This window comes from Triturus cristatus, chromosome 6 (genome assembly GCF_964204655.1).
Source record: "Triturus cristatus chromosome 6, aTriCri1.1, whole genome shotgun sequence".
Classification (NCBI taxonomy): domain Eukaryota; kingdom Metazoa; phylum Chordata; class Amphibia; order Caudata; family Salamandridae; genus Triturus; species Triturus cristatus.
The window spans coordinates 1,074,925,776-1,074,951,029 of record NC_140589.1 but is presented as its reverse complement, the minus strand read 5'-3'; the positions used below and the strand labels follow the sequence as shown (position 1 = coordinate 1,074,951,029).

The following is a 25,254-nucleotide window of genomic DNA, read 5'->3' as shown; positions in this document are numbered from 1 at the left end:
GATCTGGACCATGTCGGAGCGATTGTCCTGATGCTGCACCCACTGGAACTGCAGGTCCCACTGCAGAGCCCTCATATGCCAGTAGGGCATATGTTACTAGCAGGATGCAGGAGGCATGAGGCCGAGCAGCCTCAGAGTCAGTCTCACTGAAATAAAGGATAGAGGCTGAAACATCTATATCATAGCCTGAATATTCTGGACTCGCTGCTCAGGAGTAAACTGCATCTTATCCAGAACAGCTCCGATGAAAGAGAGCATCTGAGAGGGAGTAAGGTGTGACTTCAGGCACGTTCATAGTGAAACCCAGCAAATGCAAACGATTTGCCGTAGTCTGGAGGTGGGAGATGACTGTCTGTAGCAGCTTACCTTCAACAATCAATCGTTACATTTTTTTAATTTTTTTATTTTTTAGTTCTTTTTATTGGGTTTTCAGAATAGACAATCATCATAACTGCCATGCAGGGCAGCGTTGCAATCAAAAAACAAAACATGAACACAAAAACAACATCAGTGATTGGACATTTTATACAATGTTGGAATTTGAAGTCTCGCAACAGAGGGACAGATCATGCTCTAAATAATACCTCTTTGGAACCTGACACGTGGACATCAATTCTGCATGGTGTCATTTTGGGCTTGGAGTGCTAGATATTGTCTTAGGGGTTCCCAAATATCTTTAGGTCTGGACTTTGATGGTAATTCCGCTGCACACAATTCCAAATTGTCTCTGCAGTAAGCTAGATCTTTGACCCAACTCTCAACCCGCGGTGCTAGTTTACTTTCCCATGTTAGCGCTATACGCCTTTTAGCCAGTAACAAAGCAATCTTCACAAATTTCCTTATTGCTCCCTTGGCCTGTGGTATATATCCAAGCAAACATACCACGGGTGTACATGGCCAAGATGTATTCGTCATGCTGTGTATTCTATTCACCATTTCTTCCCAGTACGATAGTACCAGCCTGCATCCCCATGCCAGGTGATAAAAATCAGCGCCCATCTGACCACAACGTGTACATTTGCTTGAGTCAGGGAGACCTATTTTATAAAGATTTAGAGGGGTATGATATGTTTAGTGCAGGAATTTGAAGTGAATGATTCTAAGGTTGCTGTTGGGTGTGAGTTTGCCCGTTAATGTGCAGATTTGTTCCCATTCAGGCAGCGTTAATTGGGGGTCCAGTATTGCATCCCAATGCTTTAGGCTTTTATCTGCTGGTGTGATCATTTCGTCCTTCACTTTTTTGTATAGTTTGGTAATTAGCTATCGCCTATTTGGGACTACCAATAACTGTAGAGAGTGGAGAGGAGGGGGCTCCTCAGGAAAGGATGTGTAGTGAACTCTGATAGATGATTTTAGGCGGTGACATGTAAATTGAAAAAGCAAGGTGGGATTAGTGATGTATGCAAGATCATCTTTAGTGATAAAATGTCCTTCTGGGTATATATCTTGCATATGAATCAGACAACCCTCTGTGAGAGAACGTAAGGGATCTGTTTCCTGTGTAACGGATAAAGCTGCATGGTGCGCAAGAGGAAGTGCCGGAGCATATATAGGGAGTTTTTCTGTAATTTTGCCAATAGCCTGCCAGGCCGCAATTGTAGTGTCTATGGTATTAGTTTCCGCTTTAGGGGTGCCTCTGTGGGTGTGTGTTAATACATCAGCTAGCGGGGCAGGAGATGCATCCCTGTCTTCCACTGCAACGTGTGGAATAAATTCATGAGGACGATACCAGTAGTAGGCGTATTGTGCATGTGGGCAAAGATAATATACATAAAAGTCTGGCGAACAGAAGCCCTCCTTTGCATAACTCAACGTTAGAGTGGTCCAGCCTATTCTGGCTTGTTTGCCCCCATATAAATCTGAGAAGTTGAGTTCTTAGGGTCGCGAAGAAGTGTTTTGAGAGTTTTATTAGGGATGTTGCAGAAAAAATATAAAAAGTGAGGGAGCATTACCATGTTTATTACAGCGATGGGGTCGGCCAAGGACAGCGGCAAGTGTAACCATTTATCCATTTGGCGTTCGAGGGCAGTATATGTTCGGCCGTAGTTCTCTCTAACCACAACCTCCGGATTTCGGTGTACCCAAACTCCTAGATATTTTACTGGGTCAGTTGTCCATACCAATGGGTATTCCATATGACGGGGAGCGGTGACAGTCGTCAGAGGGATCATTACCGATTTATCCCAGTTAATCTTCAAACCAGAGAAGAGGCTGAATCAGATATATTTCCATAGAATAGGGGAGAGGTGACGTTGCGGTTCGCGAATAAAGAGGACCATGTAGTCTGCATATAAAGAAATGCCGTCGGGTAGGTGGTTGAAATTGAGTGCTGATTCCCTATGTCGCTGTCTAATTATACACGCCAGTGGCTCGAGCATGAGAGCAAATAATAGGGGCGATAGGGGGCACCCTTGCCGAGTGCCTCTTTCTATGTGAAAAGGGTCCGAGGTGAGGCCTCCCACTCGCACACAAGCTGAAGAATCTGTATACAGGACATGCACCCATCGTAATAAGACCTTCGGGAAGCCCATCCGGTTTAAAATGTGGAACATAAAAATCCACTCAATGGAGTCGAAGGCTTTGGCCGCGTCGAACATGATTGCTGCTGCCGGCAATGTAGGGTTCAAAACATAAAACATGGCAAATATGGTCCTGAGATTAAGGGAGGTGGAGCGTTCCAGTAGAACCAGACGGGGCATTAAGGGTTGAATTTTGATAGCGAGAATCTTTGCCAATATCTTCACATCTAGGTTAATCAGCGACAAAGGGTGGTATGACTCACACAGGAAAGGTGTTTTATCTTTTTTTTAAAGTGTGATAATTAAAGCCTGCCGGAGGAAAGGGGGCAGTATGCCCGATTCATGGGCCTCTGCATACATCTTCAATATATAAGGGGTAAGGAGGTCCACGTATATCTTGTAAAATTCCGCCGTACGATCGTCCGGTCCTGGGGCTTTGTTGTTGGGGAGAGAGAGTATTGCTGCTTTAATATCGGCATCATCGATTGGTTGGCAAAGATATTCGCGGTGTCCGTCCTATAGCCACGCGCAGGCTATATCAGATAGGTAATCGTTTAAAGCACCGTCAGCCATTCTCCCCCTTGAAGTGTACATCTCTGTATAGTAGTCCCTGAACTGGTCAACTATTTCTTGGGGTGTGAAATGTTCCTTCTCGTGAGTGTCGACAATCTTAGTGATTTGATGATGATCCGTTCTGAACTTTAAACAAGATGCTAAGTGTCTACCGGGACGCCCACCCTCTCCATAGGCTCTGGCAACGTGTCGGCGTGATATGTAACGTGTTTCGGTTTCTGCTAATGTGTCATAATCCGCAAGGAGTTCATGAATGTGTGCGAGAATGGAGGATGAAGGGGAATCCGAATATTGCTTTTCGAGAACTCTTAACTCTGCCTCTGTCTTTGAAAGCTGACCTCTGATATCTCGCAATATGCCAGCTGATGTACTTATGCAAAGCCCTCTCACCATAACTTTAAAAGCTTCCCAAAGCGTGGCCGCTCTATTCACTGATCCCACATTCAGTGCGAAGTATTGCATAATTGCCTGCCTAAGAGTGTCTGCATATGTGGTATCCAGCAGAGCTTCAGCCCGGAAACGCCATGTGAAGGGGCGGTGTAAACGTATAGGGTTATGATCAGATAGGGTGCGTGGTAGGTTGTGAACATGTGTAACCCATCCGTTGGCCTCTTCATTTAGCAACCAGTAATCGAGTCGAGACCAGCTATTATATGTTGGGGTGACATACATCCACCAGTCCCATTTTTGACATAGCGTCTCTAATGCACTGGGCTACCTTGAGAGTGCGTGCGCCAAGTGGATTTGATATGTCCAAAGTGGGATCCAAGTGCGTATTAAAGTCTCACCCCCATATAATGGCTGCTTCTGGCAAGGTACGCTGGATGTTAAGCATTTGTATAAAGGTATGTGGGTCATCTACTATCGGACCATAAATATCCCTCTCTATCATTGTACGTGTCGAGGGGTATAAAGGGCATATCTCTTTTGAATAAAATGAGTACCCCCCTGGCGTAGCTGGAAAATGACAACGCTAGTATGTAACCAGCCCATTTACGTGCTATTTTGCACTCTGTTATGGAAGTCAGATGGGTCTCCTGTAATAATGCTATATTGACCCCTTGTCTGTCCAAATAAGCTAATACCTGGCGGATTTTTTTGGGAGATTTCAGTCTCCGAATGTTCCAAGTTAAACAGGTGTATTTGTCACCCATAATTTATCACGACAGACACGAATGCGAGCAGGATTTGAGTTTTAACACCAACATTGTCGTAGATGTTTACGCGGTGCAGCTGAAATGATAGTCCAATCACCTTGAACAAACTTGTAAAAAACAGAAGAATATTTCCTACCCCCACCCACTCTGACAACCTCAATTTGCCAAAGCCATATCCCAACAATTTAAACATTCTCTTGAAGTTACAAGATCTGCAACTAGCAGTATGGGGAACACCCATTGGCGACGCAGCCGCGTAATCCACTCCCGATGAGGACAGGCAGGGGGCCGCCAAATAGAGCATCGACCTCCCGTGGAGTAACTTCGACAATGAAGAGATTTGGTCGTATAGTGATGTAGGCCCTAACACATCAAAACTATAGCGTGCTCTCCAAAGGTATAAAAACTCACCACCTGGTGCCCCCACAGCCAATACCTCACCTACAATGAGACATTCAAGGCGCACAGTATGTACGGGGCAATCGTTAACCTGTACAATCATAGAGTATATTGCAGTTATTCACAATTATGTGATTTAAGATAATACCAGTGTCTGTAATTGACAAGGAAAATCATATTAAATGTTGGACACAGGTCTATCAATCGTCAATATCCGATGTGTCTGAAAGGGCTTGTTTTGACAGTGCAGAGATTTATCAAAATCCATGGCTAGTTTGGGATTAGTGAAAACTTTCGCCTTATCATTCGTGCCTATCCGAAGGCGGGCTGGGTAAAGCATGGCGTATGGGATTTGTTCAGCAAGTAACATTTTTTTTACATTTTGGAATTCTTTCCGTGCCGCTTGAACGGCGGTTGTAAAATCCGGATAAAAGGACAGTAAATTACCCTGGTAATTGATGGTGTTTTTTTCACGAGTAATGCGTAACACTGCATCTCGATCTCTAAAGTTGAGTAGGCGCGCGATTATGGGCCTCGGTGCGGCGCCATGAGGAGGCCGGGCCGCCAGAGATCTGTGGGCCCGCTCTACAATCAGCAGAGCTGACAGATTATCAGCGCCACATATGTGTCGGAGCATAGATTCCACATAAGATTCCAAGCGGCCCACATTAGTAGACTCCGGCAGGCCAAAAATGTGTTTATTATTGCACCTGGAGCGCGCTTCTAAGTCCTTATTCTTAGCCTGAATGACCGCTAGTATTTTTTCAATATCAGTGGTCTTAGCTGTGACTTTTTGCAGGTTATCTTTATTGGTAGAGATGCGTTGTTCCGCCTCGTTGAGACGTGCAAACTGGTTGTCTAATTTGGATGATATATGGTCCATGCGGTCATTGAGAGCTTTGAGGTTGCCATCAATGGACTGGAGGCTGGCTTGAATGGCAGCAAGAGTTTTTTCCCCAAGCCGTGAGGGTCAGGGAGGTTGAATCCAGCTCAGAGTCGGAGGCCGCATTTTGCGATGATTTGCAGACTTGCGTGGCTCAAAATTTAGACGCGGTTGATATTTTTTGGGCTTGCCCATGGTGAACGATAAGCAAGATAGTCGAGAAAGAGTACACACAGCGTATACCAGGTCCCACTATGATAACACTGGCACGAGTAATGTTCTAATACCACTCAGAATGGATGCAATCACGTGCCAGCGTTGAGCGCAGTGACCTGAGCAGTCACAAGAACATAGATTCAGACAGCACCCGTATGGACACAGAATGGGGAGATACAACTACTTTTTAAAACATCCTCAGTCCTAGTAGCGAGTCCTGTGACCATGCAGTGGTACCACCCCGCCCGTTGGAGTGGCAGACCAGGCAATGCAGCAGTGAAATTGTTAAAGACACCACAAAGTTGAAGCCGCAGTTCAGAATATCAAGCAATGTAGTCACAGTAGGAGCCCAACATCACAGAGCGTCACTGTGCAGGCAGGCACTGGGCAGTGGGCTTCAAGCAGAACAAGTCGTCAGACACAGCAGCAGCAATCAGGCCTTGCCATAGGCCGCAGCACAAGGTACATGCATTGTACTCACTGTGATGAAGGGTGAACTTCACATGAAGCCAAGGACCTGTGCCGCTTCCTCTGATCTCCGCAGTCACACAGCTGTGCAATGGGAGGGGGATGCACTCTCCACACTCCGGTTATGATCAGGGCCGGGTGGTGGGCCCACGAGTCCTCCAGCACCCCAGGACCCCACGAGGCACGACGACAGCAAAGCCCCCAGTCCGGAGTGGCCGCAATGCTTAATAATACCGTCCCACGTTAGAGCGCTGCAGGGAGCCAGGCACGCACGTGACTGGCCCCCGATCCGCATGACGGCAACAATTACTGCTCCTCAATGAGGTGCCGCATGCCAGCCCCGACCCCTGCACGGCAACCACACAACGTGGGGACAGCAGGCACTCGCCGCGCGCGTTCAAGCGTACTGTCCGGGGCACATTGGGCGGCAGCTCAACAGTGTCAGTAGCTCCAGGCGACGTCTAGATCCGTGGCAGGCAGGCTCCGTATTCGGCAGTTAAACACTGCAGCGCTATCTGCGTCTCTCACACCAGCAAGTCCGCCATCTTGTACCAGGGCCCACGCTCCGGCGGCCACACCACAGAGGCACAAATGGCCACTAGATCACACCAGTCCGATGCCCTGTGCACAGGCACCCACCACCAGTGGAAGAGTGGCGTAGATGACTCCCAGAGAGGCAGGATGATGACAGGATGATAACGGCGACCGACCGAGCTGCACTACAGTGCAGCCATCTTGCCATGCGCCAAGTCACGCCTCCCAACCAATCGTTAAGTTAGGGGAAGAATGGAACCTCGGACCTCCGTAGATGAGCTGTGACCACCACCATAACTTTCGAGAACACCTGAGGTTCGCTGGTAAGGCCAAAGGAGAGCAGGCCAAACTGAAAGTGCTCTTGGGCAAAAGTAAACCACAGGTAACTCCTTTGGGCAGGTAGGACAGGCATGTGAAAATAAGCGTCCTGCAAGTCCAACGGCACCATCCAGTCTCCTGGGACCAGAGCAGACAGGACTTGTGCAAGCATGAGCGTCTTGAATTTCTCCTTTTTCAGGAGGAGATTGAGATAGGGAATGGACTGGGTTGACTAAGGAGGTGGAGGTTTGGACCACCAAGCTCTCCTGGGTGGGGTGCTGGGTGAGGAGACAGGTGTCTCCTGGGTCGGGATGATAGAGGCAGGCAATTTTCCTATGAACAGGAGCCCCTGTGCAAGGCTTGGACTAAGCCTCAAGTAGATTGTTAGTAAGAGCTTCATTGAATGGGAGTAATGATTCGGTATGGCCAGCTCCTAGCTGAATCACCTCAATCGAACATTGTTCTTGACTGCCTATGAGAGCAGTGTAGAGTCCAGGACATCAACTGCCCTCCCCACCACAATTGCACAGGAGGCACCCTCCTCCATAGTTATGGTAGGGGGAGAGACCAGGGGAGGTGTCCAGTCTACTAGCATCTGCCAGATCATCATACCAGTTGTCCTCAGGATTTTCTCCTAGACTGATATGCTATGTTACCCGATTTTAAAAAGCGCATGGGTACCCAAACACAGGCTTCCCAGCGCTAACAGGCATAGTAATGGCAAAGTAGTTCAGTGACTAGATAACAGGTGGGTCTTCAATTGTTTTCTGAAACTGGTGAGATTACAGTTTGCTCTCAGGTGTATGGGGAGGGAGTTCCAGAGCCTGGATACCAAATATGAGGAAAACCATCTTACACTTCTGGCCCTTTTAATTCTTGGGATGGCTAGGATGGACAGGCTGTTTGACCTTACGTTTCGCATGCTGTTGTGCGGCATAAAATGTGTGGGCCCTGAGCATAATTTATCTTATGTGCGATTGACGGAAGTGACCTGATTAGGGTCACCCGGGTCACTCACGACCCCCTCTCATTCTTCCATATCAAATGAAGAATCGGTCAGGCAGTAGAGAATACAAACTAATACCTGTTTATAGGGATACCCCTCAGAGCGGAGCCTAGTCTGCCTAGTCACTTAGGAGTGCTGCTGCAATGGGACTGCGATTAGCAAGCATAAAGATACATTATGTACATTTCAGATCTACTAAAGGCACGCCCACAATGGAATTTTCCAAGCAGATACAACAGAACAGTGGAATACAAAAAAAATATGATTTCATTCTTCAGCTGGGCACACACTATCTAACAGTCAAGGTCATTCTGCCCGTGCCTGGCACTAGACAATTGGGAAAGGGTTTCTACCTCAGTGGAAAGGTATGCATTAGTAGGAACAGTGTATTCATTAGTAAAGCAAAACCTGACCTTGGAGAAACAGAACCTAACTGAGGCCTTTTCTCGAAAATAGCAGTGTATAAGTTTCGATTGTAACCCAAAATGGCGTCTGCATATAAAATGGTGCCGCAAATTCTAACATACATGTAATAACGCATAAGTAGGATTTGTTTTATTCAAACAGACCCTCCTTTCAGCATGAGCTAAACATTTTATAAAAGCAGAAGTAAAGTTGACAATGCACAGTCCAAATCTGCAAGATTAGGGACGGACACAGTAAGGAGGTAAGATGTCTCAAAAATGCCCTGATTAATTTGCATAAGGGCATCTATGTCCTTCTGGACCATAATTGCAGCATTAGTATCATGAATGGATGTTTTCTTTGGAAGGAATAGACTGGCGCAATAGGAACAACAGAATGGGAGACATTGAATGAGGATCAGCACTACAACTAGATAAATTATCTTCTCAAAAATCCAACCCCAATTGCCGAACAACAACTCCAATTTCCACTTTCTATTCCTTTGACATTCTCCACGATATCTAATATATGTTTAGTGATATTATGTTCCATATTCTTAATCCCGACTGCACATTGGCCACCGACTACAGCGTACACACCACCACTCTTTGCCAAGATGAAGTCATATGCATATCTAGTCTCCTCGGAATAATTCTGTATACTTTTCAATTGAGTGGTGATGTCATGCAAAGCTGCTACAGTGGAGTTAGACAATATCTGTAGCTTACATCCAAAATACTCTATAGCTTTCTCACCCCTAGCCATAGCAGTACCTCCAAACTATGGAGGAGAGAATGTGTCCAAAAGTGATCCCATTACTGTAATTGTTGACTTCCAAATTTGTCCCTCCATCACAGAACTCTGCAGTTAACGTTCTCTTTACCCATCTTACACTTGGCTTACTATACTTACAAGGCACGCCTAGGGAAAGCACCATTCATAGAACAACCTCACCTGTGCCATTATAAACATATAATCCTGGATGTGCATAAAGTGGTTCTTCATAATCTACTGGAGCACATCTGGTGTTCATTCCAAAGGTACTCGGATACTTATCTTTTGCTAAAGACATCGTATTTATGAACAACACTATCACAGAACAATTGATGTACAAAAATGCATCAGTACTATTTATTATTGGACAACAGGCATGATAATAACCAGCTTTCCGGGTGACTGTCAAATCTTGCTAATGCCAGCCCATTAAGGTAACATTCTGTTCTTTCATATAGAAATTATCACAATACGTATTATTATCACACCCTGGATATCCTCTTCCTTGTGGTTTCCTGTAATATAGACAAGGGCCAGGATACCCCATACCAAACTCCCCCCTTACCTCTGCAAACTGGGATGGGCAGGTATACATATAATTGATAAGTGACAATGGGTAAGCTGTATATAAACTTGTGACAGATTCAGTTGGACAACAAGCTGTACCTTCTCCAAAAATCTTTTATGTGTGTCTAGAAATAAATTATTTGTGTGTTAGAAATGGGGTTTCTGGTTAGCTAAGGCTTGCGCCAAAGCCAGACAAACACCACCACTCTAATCAGGGCAAGAGAGTTACACGCTAAAGATAACCCCTGCTCACCCCCTTGTTAGCTTGGCACGAGCAGTCAGGCTTATCTCAGAGGCAATGTGTAAAGTGTTTGCGCAACACACACACACAGCCAGCAACACACTAGGCACACCACAAAAGAAACTCCACACAAGGTTATATAAAAAATAGCCCTTGTTTTTATCATAAACACATTAGAAACGTAATCACACATATACACTGTGCCAACTGGCACTAGGCAATATTCACGGGGGACTATATACAGGACCAGGCCAATCGGGCCATGGTCAGAACCATTAGAAGCACAAGTAGTAAAAATAAAACACTACCAGTAACGACTGGTACAATAATGACCTCAGTACTATATCACATTAGCCTTAGGCACCATACTAAAATATCATAGCATGACATTAGGCAATAAATTACATTAGGCCCAAACCTCATTAGCATAAACACATTACGCACTAGGCCCCACCAGCATAAACACATTATGCATAATTATCCTAAACATAAACACATTATGTCATTGGCACTGCCAGCATAAATCACATTACGCAATCACATTAGGCATAAAGCATATTATGCAATCACATTAGGCATAAAGCATATTATGTAATGAAACAGCAGAACACCACAGTACACTGACCAGGTGTACAAATCACCTTACCCTAGGGCCTTGCCTTGCGTCCTCCTGGTACACACAGGTACCACCTGCCCCCAGGCCAACTGGCTTACCCCGGGGCGCAAATGCCCCATGTCCAGAAAGTCAGGTCTCCTATAGGACCGTCTAATGGCCCTCTGGCTGCCAATGCAGCAAACCAAAAAGTGCGCATTGCACTGGGGCATGGGGTGCAATTCACCCCTTCCTCACTCCCAAAGAACTGGCCCCCAAACGTTGCAGCTGCCCACGCGCTCGCGGTGCAGCTGAAGAAACAAGCACTGGCACCGTTGTGCCTTGTGAGCCCTGCTCTGGGGCTCCAATCAAGCAAATGCCCCAGACGCTGCAGCTGCCCTCTGACTGGCGGTGCAGCTGAGAAAAAATGATCACTGTCACCACGGAGCAGAAATGGCAGCCCCACTCTGGGAAAAATAAATGGTCCCAACGTTGCAGCTGCCCACTGTCGGGCGGGGCAGCTGTGACAACAGTTTAAAAAGGAAAGAAGCACTGGCACTCTCTGTGCCTCGTGAACCCCACATCGGGACTCTGTCCAGCAAATGGGCCCCAAAGGAAATAAGGCCGGATCTTCAGGTGCTCCCTTTGGCAGGGGGAAGGCATCCACAACTAGGTACAGTGAAGCCCCACTCACCGCGGTACTCTGCTCCTCTCATTGGCTCTCGGGGGGAGGCTCGGCGGCATCAGCAGCATGCGGGTGTCTCTCCAGGATCCCCGCACACCGCAGGCTGTTACCACAGCTTCCCTCTGAGTACGCGGGCCTCTCTCCTCACCACGGGAGCCCCGCTGGTCCACTGCAGCACCTCTCCTCCCTTCCGGCTTCCGGGTCTTTGACACGCTGCGATTGGCAGCCGCGGCCACTTTCCTCAGTGGCCCCACCCAGAGTCAGGCAAGGCCGCCTGGCTTCCTGGTTGGGCCTGCAGCCGCTTCTTCTCTTTGCGGCAAGGCGGGGTGGGCACCCGCACGTCAGTTAAATCATCAACGTGGGGTGGGCACTCGCGAAAGGTACCATAATGCGGGGTGGGCGCCTGCTGATAAAATACTCACATAAGCGGGGTAGGCTCCTGCTCAGCACCAAATTGTGGGGTGGGCTCCTGCCGATAACCACAAAACTGCGGGGTGGGCTCCCGCTACTCTGGCAAAACGCGGGGTAGGCTCCTGCTCCTTCCCCAACAACGCGGGGTGGGCACCCGCTCCCCACGCTGGGTAGGGGAATCTTCAGGTTGCAGCCCAGTGCTGCAAATTAGAAACAGAAGCGCTCCACGAGGACCATCTCCCTCAAGGAATCCGGCAGGCAGGAATAACAAGTCCTTAAGGTTTAGGGGGCATAGCTGGGCCCAGGATGGCCAGCAAACAGGGCCCTCCAGCAGGGAGGCAAGCCCCCATGGCAGTTCCTTCTGGGCCCCAGCAGCAGCAAGCAACCAAATATCCAGGAACAGCACACCTACATGGGGTCACAGCCCCTACATTTATAAAAAACTTTGTCTGCGCCAGCACAGGGCTTGTGGGAACCAGATGCAACTGGTTCAGGGGGGATTTGGAGCACTCTGTTGACAGGGCTTCTCTTCTCCATTGTTGGGTGGGGGCTCGTCATCAGACACACCACAGGGGGGCAGAGCCAGCATTCACTAGGGCAGGCACCATCCTATTCAGAGACCAGGGACTTCTCCTCCCACTACTCAAAATGCAGATGTTCCATTCAGCCTAGGGCTCACTCACCCTGCCCCTCCTGGAGCCACACACACCTCACCAGCCCCTGTCACTCAAAAGCCAGACATGCAATTCACATCAGGCAGGCAGACACATAGCACACAGAAATGCCAACTTCTAAAAGAAATAATGACAGCTTGGCGTGCACTCGGGTTAAACTGATGAATCTATTTAACTAAATGTACTACTATTATTCTGGCTTGGTGTGCACTGCCTGAGGTGGTTCTACCCTCCCACCTTTAAATTGAAAGCATTTACTAGAGCGCTGTGTTCTAGACAGGATGTGCACTGCCAGATACACTCGATTGTGAGTGTGTATTATCGCTTCATCTCATCATTAATATACTTAACATTCATGTAAGCAAGTAAACACTCTGTGTAACATAAAGCATCATAGTATAATCACAAATAAAATATCCAAATGGTGACTCAATAAACCAAAGTTGTATCCTTCTTCTTAATGTGCTTTTCTTTTATTAACACATCTGATTGGAAACCAAGTCCAAACTGAAGATCCAACAATCCTTCGAGTAGAAAAACCTTTTTCTCAATCCCAATGCATTTCGGGTGATATCGTCACCCTTCTTCAGGGTATATCTACAAATGAAGTTTACAAAAGAAATTCATCACATTTTAAAAATGACTATGAGTATATTTGTCGATAGTGAAAACCAAATGCTAAGAGAAAAGAAAAGAATGGTACTCTATTATCCAGGAGGATTAGAGTGAAGCTATGCGTGTTTTTCAAGGATTAATGATAGACCGTGGAAGTGATTGTGGAAGGAAGAGTCAAAAAGCCGAGCTCCCCTCAAACCACCAACGTGCCACCTGTCCCAGTGTGCAAAAAATTAGAGATGACATGTGCCTGCCCATTTCAACAAAAACGGTAACTACCTGAGTAGGCCAAATATAGGCTTGTATTCAAGCCCAAAACTACTATTCAGACATGTGACTTGCGGTCTGTAAAACAAAAACCGATGTGAGCGAAAAATGTCCTCCAAACGTGAAACTTACTATTGATTGTGAGGTGCGATAAAAGCGAAAACTCACCACTAGTTTGCAGCGCTGTGTATGTCTGACTGGTTATACATGATTGCGAGCAGTGCATCAAAAGACACGTGTTGTTGTAAGCTCATTTAAAGCTTCAGCTACGTATACATCCCAAGTACCGCAAATGGATTTGGAATACTCTATGTAAAATACATTACGAACGTAAATATAACGCAAGTTCCAAAACTTTGAGGTTTTGCTGCTCAACTAAATTCCATAACCCGGAAATTACTCACATGTGATGTCTCGAAAGTTGCCGCTCTCATGCAAACGTCTAAGTGAAGAAAAGCCCCGTGAGTTATACCGGTTTTAAAAAAGTGCTCAAGCGTGAGTTACGTTAGTGCTGATGAAACCGATGACGGACAGTGCATAAATGCCTCGTTGGCAATATGTGTCGGCCATATTGGAAGAGAGTGTTACCAACCGATAATACTAAATTTAAATAGAATTGTATTACGTTATTCTGGTGTAAGTGCTCATGAGGAAGACAAAGAGGTCAACCAGGATTGTGTGAGTAGGTAATTAATATTAACAACATTTAGTGATAGGCTCAAAGATAAACGACATATAAAATACTGTCCTCTACTTGCGTGTACTGCATACATCTGCATCAACTACTAGGTGTAACATCCAATCTATGTTATCCAATTAGACATAGAAGTTAATCATGCGTGTATTGTAAACTATTCAATGTGATCGTCATCCTCTATTAAACATGAACATTTGAATGTATATCAATGTTGTCCTACTATAACAATATCAAATTAACTTTGCATCAAATCGTACAGAGAATAAACTCATTATCTATGTTGTTGTATCTTACATAAACAAAGTCACATATATTTGTTTATGATTACATTCATAGTTCACATTTATGGCGTCAACTTTATAAATGTCAAACTGCGAAATGCTCTGATGTATTCGCATACATGAAAATTGTGATGGCATAACTGACGTTGACAAGATCAAACACATTTATAACTGATTACACTCAACATTCACAATTCTAACATCACGTGTACAGAGATGACTGCAGTTTACTTGATGAATCCTCATACATGAAGATTCGACATGCTATACAACATAAAGATAAAAGTAACTGTTGTCAAACAATAAATATACTACAGAACTAGCCCTAAGGAGGAACACTTGGTGTTTTATTATCAGGACTATCTAGACCGGTTCCTGGCATTTCAGCCGTCTTCAGCCAGGCTTGCTTGAATCCAGTGGCAAAGTGAGTAAGGGACTCACGTCTGAGCATACCCTGCCAACTTATGGCGAACAAAGCGGTACAAAAGGTGGTGGTGATGGACGGAGCATCAGAACCAATCAAACACTCACACCCAGTCAACAGATCTGGGTTAGATCCATCACCGTTCTTTAGCCCACTCTGCCACCCCAGTTCAGACATGGCCATATGCAAATCAGTCTGACCCTGTGCCTCATGAGAACAGTCCAGCCCGAACTGCCAAGCCATGCCTTCCCTGGACCGGAAACAAGCTTCCTAGACTGCTTTGAACCAAATGCTTATCTTTGGACAAATGATGTCTGGTATAAACCCCCTACTATTTATGTGTGTCCCTATAATAGAAATGAAAAGTGTAAGGTGGCATCTTGTTGTGGGTGGCACCGAAGGGCTATTAGGAGCTCTCGATGTTATTCCTTCCAAATTAAACTAGGTCTGATAACTAGTCTGTGGCATGGAAACAATGCTCTATAGAAAGCATGATAATTCCATGCGGTCATTCAATCCCTTGGGATTCATGGTATCCAGGTACCTGATCCAGAATGTCTCCCTCTGTGTGATGTGTTTGACCATGTCCCCGTCCTTGTGTTCTTGAACTACTTCTATGACACTGAATCTTAATTGTGCTATGGTGTGATGTGCATCTACCCAGTGACTTGCTAGAGGGGAACTGAGATTTTGGTACGAATTCTACTTTTGTGTTCTGTGATGCGAATGCGTAGAGACCTTTCGGTCTTACCTACATATTACAGGCCACATGGGCATCGTATCATGTAAATAACATTTTGAGTATTGCAGTTGGCTGAAAAATTACGTTTAATCACACCATAGCACAATTTACCGCTATGGTGAGAACCTGAAATCCTCCGCCCCCTGCTTTCTATTCTAGTTTATCAGTCCCGCATTTGAGAGAATAACACCTTTCCAGTAATATTTGGATATACAACACTCTATCTTTAATGATGGGCAGAAACGATCCAAAGCAACCCAAGCTCTTATTTGAGCAGCCCAAGATGCCTCCACAAGAGGGTGTCTCAATCTGATACTGATGAGTCAACCAACAACGTGACTACTTTCAAAGGCCTGGCAGACACGACCATAATGATGGAAAGCAGGGCGGGGTTTCGCTACATCGATGCTTGCTTTGATGCCCTTACTAACTGACTAGGTGAGCTCCTGGAGAGTCAACACACCATGCTTGAACGCATTTATAGCCTCGAAGACTGCTTTACTCTCATGGTGAACGTGTTGAGAAGCTAGAACGCAGTTTTCAAACAGTCGCCATGAAGAATGAGGATTTGGAGGCACGCAAACAACAAATATGGGATCCCCAGATGACTATGGAATCTCTCCTACGCTAACTATTTCACCATGTCAGTTTCTCATCAACACTCACTGTGGAATGTGCGCACACGTCTTTTGGACCCTGGCCTCCTGTGGGTTCTGCACCAAGGTGATTGATAGCCCGTCTTTTGAATTACAAAGACAGAGACACTATTCTTCGCCTTTCGTGTGAGAAAGGCACCATACATCATCAAGGAGCCACTCTCTTATTCTTCCTGGATCTTACCCCCTTGGTGCAGGAAGCCGCAGCAAACTCTCAGACTCGTAAAATGCATTATGCAAGCTAGGCCTCAAGTACACCATGCTTTACCCAGTGCGACGCATCATTGAGGTCAGCGGCAGGCCCCACTTCTTCGAATCTCCAGCAGAGGTGGTGAATTTTTGCAAACAATGTAAAGAAAGCTGCTTCCCCAGAACCAGGCAGGATAGTCAGGATTGTGCGCACTCCTCATCCCGGCTCAACTCTGCTCCTGCCTATTGACTTTGCTACAGGTCATTACAACGTGCTGCTGTGCTTGATGTTGGCCCTGAAAGTCCTGCCTCTGTTGGGACATGCATCTATCGTACTTGATGATGGCTCATTGAACACTCCGAGTGAATTCTTAGATATTTATGTACGATTCTTGGCTTGCTCTGTGATGCTTGTTGGCATTGTAACTATTAGACATCTCCAGACTGTGGACTCCAAAGCGCTGCCTCCCCCAGTGGTGTACACCAACCTGTTCTGATTGGGGTTCTTTTATTTGTTATGCTTTTTATATCAGGGATTTGTGTGGCGGTAGAGAATCAGCTTGAGACACACGTTTCTGTTATCCTTTTATTGTATAATTAAATCCTTAAAAGACGGACCCGCAGGAGAGCGGCTTCCGCTCGATAACAAATCAGGTAGAAAACAAACACAAATACATTCTAGAATTCAGAGGGAAGGAACAGCTAAAGAAAAGAGAAGAAAGACTTAAGAGAATGTTACAATTTGCTGGATAGGTCTGTGTCTAGTGGGAGTGGGTTTGGGAATTGTGTATTTTCGGATTATTCAAATGTGGTTTATCTCCCATTGCAAAATGAAAACTTACTGAATTGCTCACTATTATGGTCCACATTTCCCATGCTCAGTATTTAACCATGCCCTGTAGATATCCCTTTATATATTGGAATATACGGGTTCTCAACAAACACCACATAGTAAAACATATTCTCACATACTTAACATGACATAGCGTCAAAATAACATTTCTTTAAGAGACTCATCTCCCCTGTAACCCTCAATGGTTTGCAAACACTTGGGGCATCCACTGAGAATTCTCCAATTATAGCTCTCACTCACGGGGTATGCATCCATATACATAAGTCTATTACTTTTACCTTTCATAACTACCTAAAAGACCTAGATGGCGCTATATATTACTCACCGGTTCCTTAGCAAGTAAACCTGCTCTATTGGTTAACATATATGCCCCAAATATAGATTCCCTGGAATGTTTTCACACTAAATACATGCACATGGGGAAAGAGGAGGCTGAGCTTGTGATTATTGGTGGAGACTTCAACCTAGTTTTCGACCCAGCTTTAGACTCCATCAGCACACTCCCAGCATGTAAATCAAATGCACGGGCGGTACTCCACCAAATCATTGATACCTGTAGTCTCACAGACGTTTGGCGTATGCAACACCCCACTAATAAAGACTATACATTTTATTTTTACTCATGGAGTATGGACACGGCTTAATCTACTGGCTCGTGACGGCCAGTGCTTTGCTGTGGACCGCTGATGTTGAACACCTAGCCCGCACCTTTTCAGACCACTGCCCAGTGGATCCAGTGCATCCCTAGCAAACTCACCTTACGACCCCCCACCCCCCTTGGCATTTTCCGAGTGAGACTTTGCATGACCAAGTCTTTCGTTCCGACTTACATGATGCCTGAGTCGAATATTTTACTTCAAATACAGGCACAGTTTCATCTCAGGCTACCCTTCAGGAAGCGTTCAAGGCCTATATATGTGGCATTAGTATTACTGCATATACTGGTCTGCTTCAAGACATCCGAACCAACCGCCGGCGGCAGATCCTTCTCCCACCTCGCCGTTAAGACCTGGAACACCCTCCCCACCAACCTACGGCAGACCCAAGACCTACTGGCCTTCAGAAGACTACTCAAGACCTGGCTCTTCGATCAGTAGCAGCACCCCCCCCCCCCCCCCCAGCGCCTTGAGACCCTCATGGGTATGTAGTGCGCTTTAAAAATATCTTGATTGATTGATTGATTCGGAATGTATCGGCGCTGCACGATATTGGTCTGGCGGACTCACGGTCTGATGTACATCCTCAATTACATGCCTAGTCGACCGTATTGTCCGAACTTCAGGACATTGCTTAGAGTGTGGCGACATACATATGGAGAGATGCCACGGCCCACAAATACGGTGAGGGCAAGTATCGTAGATGCACGCTTGCTCGTTTGCTCTGTCCCAATAGCCAAACTGGGTCTATCACTGAACTTCACACACCCGCCGGTGCAGTCCTCCCGGCTAACTATAGCATACTTTCGGAACTGCAGTGATACCATGAGCTGCTCTACATGTCTCGCTCCTCAGGAGCAGCATTTGACATTGAAAGGTACCTTGCAGAGGTCTCCATGGTCTGGATTTCAGACAGCCAGCGCCATTTCCTTGCTAAACCCATTTACTTCATTATCACATTTAAGAGGACAACCAAATACAAGACTTCAGAATTTGCACTGTACAAAACCTTCTGTGTTTTACCCAGGCTGCCCAAATGGTGTGCATAACTGACTTGCCTCTTAACTCACTACTGGTATTGTTGTCAGGGTGGGTGGAAGCATAAATGTTTCTGCATTCATGTTTGAAATCTATCACTTTTCAAAATTACTTCTCAATGCACTAATATCACCTGTTGAAATAGGGTGAAATGGTTCTGAATGTTAGTAAAAGACACATTTTGAATTTACTTTATCACACTTTACACGTTTGCTGCAAGATTCAAATAACATTTATAGAAATCCTTCCTGTTGATTTAATTTTTTTTAAGTGTAGTGGAGTTCAGTAAACAGCAGTGGTGACAGTGGTAGGGGTTTGATTATTTGGATGAAGCTTGGCGCTCGAGCGTGTACGTGGTTGGTCAAGTGATCAAAGTTGTCCGGTGCCACTAGGTCAGGGGGGACAAACCCAATGAAATTACCCCTGCAATGTGTAGGTCAAGACCTACAACAAAAACTGAAAATGAGATCCTGTGCACACGTATGGATAATTAGCTGGTCCTGTATGTATTCAATAAATGCCAGAAGGAGTCGGACAGATTCTTAATAATGGATAAACACCGGTCGACATCAGGTGTGTTGCGTGCAAGATTCCTTTTAATGAAAAGTTTCAGTGCAATATACAAAAGAAAATAGATCAGCCGACACGTGTTTCGTCACAACGTGTAGCTGTGACTCATCAGGGCTGAGGAAGGAAGCAGGGGATAAGAACAAAAATGAATGAAAATAAAGAAAAACGAATAAATAATAAATGGAGCCATTGCAACAGTCAAAAGGTTGAAAGCTAACAAAGACCGGCTCGACATAAGGTGTCGGTGAAGGAGAGACGGAGGATTCTATGGTGTGCTGGGCAAGGGGTGCCAAAAGAAACGAATGGTCAAGCAAGGTCGTGATGAACGAGAATGGGAAATATAAACAATGAGGCAGACAAATGTTGTGAACATAGATTGACCGAGTGAAAACTGAGTCTTGCCCGAATGAATAAGTTAGTGTTTATGACGCAAAACAAAATAAAATAAAATAATAATAATAATAATATGTAGTCACCGTGGAGTGTTAAATATAAAATTAAAATAAAAAAGGGGAAAGAATAAGTAAGTGCCTGTGTAGGCAAGGTGGAAGATAAACATGATGAGGTCGGAGGTCGTATATCGTGTCTACTACCATCAAGTGATCCATGATAGAAGTGCGAGGGTAATAATGGTATAAGCTAAACGAGTGAGTCATGCCAGTGAGAGGATAAAGAAAGGCATGAAAAAGGATAACTAACAGATGGCGATCAACTCATGAGAAAATACTTCAAGTAAACACATTAACTGGAAAAAAAAAAAAAAACAGTCAAGGACGAAAAGTAAGTCAATTGAGAACACATGTTGATCTAGAAACGATCTGAAGGTCACAATAGGAAAAAGACCCAAAAATACTAGGCTAGTTGAATCATTAAAGAAAGGTGACGGTCCTGAACGATGATAATCATGTAAAAAGCAACAAGCGCATAAAACAGGAAACTGAATTAAAGGATAAAAGTAAAAGTAAACAGAGGTGCACATAATGCAACAATAAGTGGTTCATGAAATCAGTGACGCGAGTTTAAACGGAACACATACATGGCAAATACAGGGCACCAATTAAAAGCAAAACAAGAAAAATGCTCGTGGGAGAAACATCCTGGTTAGAAAAACAATAGAGAAACGTGACAAGAGCACAGAATAGGTTGTGAATAGAAGAAAAAGAGAGTGAGGGAAGTGGCAGCTACCTGTACGGAAGTAAATGTATGTATCAAAAGGACCTCAATATGAAGTCACTCGAGGAGAAGGACCCGCTGAGGAAACGGCGGGAACTAGAGTCACACGGATGACGCTAAAATAGCAGGATCTGTAACCATGGAGAGACAGGGAATATCGATCAGTACAGGTAGAGTTATTTACTGTAGGTAAGGGGAAAGAGAATGTGGTGCAAGGCCTTACCGGTAGAAGAGCGGTCTCGGGTACGGGATCAGCTCGCGATTCCAGGGAGCGGAATGGCGAGTATCGGTAAGACCGGAAGTGAAATAGTCTTCAGGTTGAGAAAACAACTAGAGCGACAAATGGTGTTTCCGGTTGTAAAACCGGAAGTGAGGACGTGGGTTAACAGGAATGGGTCAGATGGTGCAACTGAAGCGAAAGTGTGTAGAAGAGGGATGGAAGGTCAGAAAAGAGAAAGACACAACAGGAGTGACATTAGCCGGGGAAGGTGAAAAGAGATAAGAATAGTAAGAGTGATGACGAATATGTCAAATTAAACAGATGAAAAAGGAAAAACAAGGGTTGTGCGAAAATCAGGGTGTGACAAGTATAAATAAGGACAGTAGATAAGATGTAAATTTAGAATGAAAGGTCAAACGAGGGTCAGTGACCATGATCTGAAAATCAACGAAAAATATGATATAAACACCTGGAACGAGCAAAGGAGAGAAATTAAACCAGAAATGTATGAGAGAGACATGATAAACATCACTGGGTTCAGATATACACATAGATAATATGCAGCTTACGGGCCAGAAGGGCTGAGCAGATAGCGTTACATGATTAGGCAGAAGACATATGGTCTGAAGTGTCAAGACCCCAAGAAGTACTGTAACTCATGGTCAATGTTAAGACCATGTTTGACCGACTGAAGACGCATGATCCACGATGCTTCCTGTCTTCTCAGTCTTAATTCACGGTTACCACCCCTGACACTGTTTTTGGCAATGTCAATTCCAAAAAAAGTCAGGCTCTTACGTGGTCCTTGAGTTTTGCATGTGGATATGTGAGAAGCCATGGGATACTTGGCATCTTGGTTGTGCATAGCTCTGACATGTTCGCTGATGCGTTCTTTTAGTGGTCTGATAGTACTTCCCACATATTGTAATTTACAGGTGCATTGCAGAATGTAAACAACAAAGTTGGTATTGCAGTTAATGTTAGTCGTGATCTTATATTTTTTGCCATTCCATCCACTGAAATCCTTGGTGCCATTCATGGCCCATTTGCAAGTTCCACAGCTCCCACATTTGAAAAAACCGACCGTGTGACTGGTGAGCCATGAGGATGTTGGAGCTGAGCGTGGTGTGGTGGGGCACAGTCTGTTCCCAAGGGTTCTGCCTCTTCTGAAGGTGATCTGTGGGTGTGCTGTTATGTTGTTCCTTAACGATTTGTCGGTCAGTAGAGTGTTCCAATGCTTATTGAAGCTTTTGCGCATGGTGGTGCTGATTGCATTGTACTCTGTAATCAGTCTGACGGTCTGTTTGTCTGTTTCTTTAGAGGTTTTGGGTTGTAAGGTTATAGCTCTTCGGATATTTTTAACCCTGTTGGTTGCTTTCTTGATGATCAAGGGCTTATAACCGCGTTGACAGAATCTGTGTTGCATGTCGTTAAGACAGTCTTTGAATTCAGAATCTTCGCTACAGTTTCTCCTGGCCCTGGAAAACTCTCCGTAGGGAATTGTTCGTATTTGATGCAGAGGATGAGCACTGCTGGCGTGGAGAATTGCATTGCAAGACGTTTCTTTGCGAAACAGCTTGCTATGTAGGGTGTCATTTTTTACGTACAGTTCAATGTCAAGGAAAGAGACACAGTTGTTACTGGCTTGGCATGTGAATTTCATGTTCATGTCGTTGGAGTTGAGATAGTTACAGAAGGAATCGAGTTGATGTTGTGAGCCTGACCAGAATAGTAAGCAATCGTCAATGTATCTTCCCCAAAAGACGATGAAATCCGTCCATTGGGCTGCTTTCTTCCCCCATAGCCAGTCAGTTTCCAGTGCTCCCATGTACAGGTTGGCAAAAGATGGTGAGAATTTTGAACCCATTGCTACTCCCTTGGTTTGTTTGTACCATTGGTTGTCATACAGGAAGTAATTGTTATTGAGTATAATCTCCATCATACTTGAGATCATATTAGTGTGTTCCCACAATGATGCCGAACGGTGTTGGAGAGACTTGGTCACTACCTTTAAACCTAGGTCTGGTTCGATGGATGTGTACAGAGAAACTACATCCAAGGCGGCCATGATCATATTGGGTTGCCATTGTATGTCTGTGAGGATGCTGAGAATGTGTTTCGTATCTTGGATATAGGACGGCAGATTCTTTACAATGGGGTTAAGGAAGAGGTCAACATATTGTGAGAGCTTTTCTGTGGGACCACCTATACCTGAGATTATCGGTCGACCTGGTGGGAAAGGTGCTTGCTTGTGAATCTTAGGGAGGGTATAGAGCACGGGAAAGGTCGGTTTCAGTAAACAGCATTCCAGTGCTTCTTGTACGAGGGGGCCGCATGTGAAGGTCAGGAGGGCCGCATGCGGCCCTGGGGGCCATACTTTCAGTATGACAGAACTAGATAAAGGGGTGTGCATCCATTGAAACCGATTGAGCCAAACTTGATAATGTCTTAGGTTGGCTGACTCAAAGCTTCTCATTTCTGAATTTGATCTTAACTGAATGCCAACATGCTCATGTATTGTGGACATTTATCTCTATAATTACATACCCACATTGGATAGTCCTCCCTTCTGTTGGATCTTTTCGATAGCAGCTTGCACATCTTTGGCCTTAGAATGGGTTTTGAGTCCAAATTCTGTTGATGGGTCATCTCTGTGTAGTGTGATAGAATCAAAACAAATTTTCAATTTTTAATATGTTTTAGTTTCACTGAAACCATCAACCAATAATTCAAACACAAAGCAAAATAAATATTTAAGGCAAGTTATATCAAATAAAAAAAAGCTGCCATAAAAATAAAACTATTGTTAGATTTGGGGGTCTCTAGTTGGCAGAGGTAGTTACCCGTGGCCAAATAGGGACCCTTGCGTCTAATCAGGGTAAGGGGCTACACTCCTAAAATAACCCATGCTCACCCCCTAGGTAGCTTGGCACAAGCATGTAGGCTTATCTCAGAGGCAGTGTGTAAAGCATTTGTGAACACATACACATACAGTAATACAGTGACAACACTACAGATGGACACCACACAGGTTGCATTATAAAAATAAGTATTTTTATATAGACTTATCACAAGACCAAACGACAAAAATCCACAGTATTGTACTCAAAAATAGACTCTAAAATAGTAAAAAATAGCTCAGTTTACTCTCAAAGTACCTTGGATGCGTAACGCAATGCAAACAAAAGGGTTGCAGGGAAGGTGATGCGTCGGTTCCTTACACTCAGGGGAGTGGATGTGTCAAATCCTTAATGCTGCGCAGAGAAGTTGATGCTCGCTTCCTTACTGTGTAGGGAGGTGATGCGTCGGTTTCTTACTGCTCTCCAGTACGATGCGACAAGATGGCGCCTCGATGCGATACTCTTCTCCGGTGCGATGTGACAAAATGGCGTCTTGCGCACGATGCGACGTTGATGCGATGCGTGCACGCCCGACCGCAGTGTGGAGACTCAATGATCTTTGGAACCGCGACAGGCCCTGCAACGTGCTTCTCCGGTGATGCAACGGCGGCCTCTGTGGTGCCAGCACGCTTCTCCAGTGATGTGCCGCGCTTCGGCGATGCGATGGCGAGAGCGGCAGCGGCGGCACGCTGTGAGAAGGTGGCCTGATATATGCTGTCCACTAGTTCTAATGGGCACCTTGTATCAGTTCAAACAACCCCTTATGGTGAACAGGTTAAAGACAACCTTTATTGAAAGCTATCCTAGTGGTGGCTATGGAGAGCAGCCTTCAGGCTAAGTCTTGAAGGAATGTAAAGCAGCTTGTTTTACCAGTCTATAATCTCTTGAAGGATCAAATGAAAAGACAACCACACCAGGTATATATTCAAAATATATGTATTTAAGATAAAACAAACCCCTCTAGTCTCTTTATGAGACTGGAGTTCGAAGTACTTTGTATACAAGTTAGCAATTATCAGTAATAGCACAAATACAGGTTTGGGCCCTAGGGGTGTACCAAACCATAGACCAAAAAAGTGGTATAAGAACCACGACTGGAATAGACACAAGGCCTAGAGCCTGTAGAATCGCTGGGACCCCAAGGAACCACCCAAGGTAGTGACACAGGGGACCCACGGGGACTGTATGCAGTGGGTAAACACAACCGCGGGTTCCCGTCATCTTCTATGGGCAATGTCGTGGTTGGAAATTTAAAGATTAGGGACACTTAGAATCAAGTCAGGCCAAATCCTTCTGGACTTAAGAAGTTCCAGGGCTAGCACCCACGGGAGCACTGGAGTACTCGAGTTACCTCACCCAGGGAAGCCGGGTGCATAGGTGTCTTTTGGTGTCGGGTCGGGTCGCGTCGTCGATTATAAAGGAAGCCTGCAAAGAACTGCTGCTGCCGTGAAGATGAGAAGTGTCCGAAGAGATCCAAGCCTGGATCTAGAATGGAAGGAACCTGAAAGCAGAGGGGACAGAGTCTGGGTTACTAGCCAGTGACCAAGGGCA

The 25,254-nt window shown here is 45.2% G+C and overlaps 1 protein-coding gene across 1 annotated transcript in view; it reads right to left on the bottom strand.

Moving 5' to 3' along the window:
- VIT (vitrin) overlaps nt 1-25,254 on the bottom strand; it is a 1,751,009-nt gene that overhangs the window by 292,115 nt on the left and 1,433,640 nt on the right. Inside the window, exon 17 of the mRNA XM_085611942.1 lies at nt 23,351-23,454. Coding sequence (XP_085468068.1) covers nt 23,351-23,454 — 104 coding nt within the window. The remainder of the gene's footprint in view (nt 1-23,350; nt 23,455-25,254) is intronic.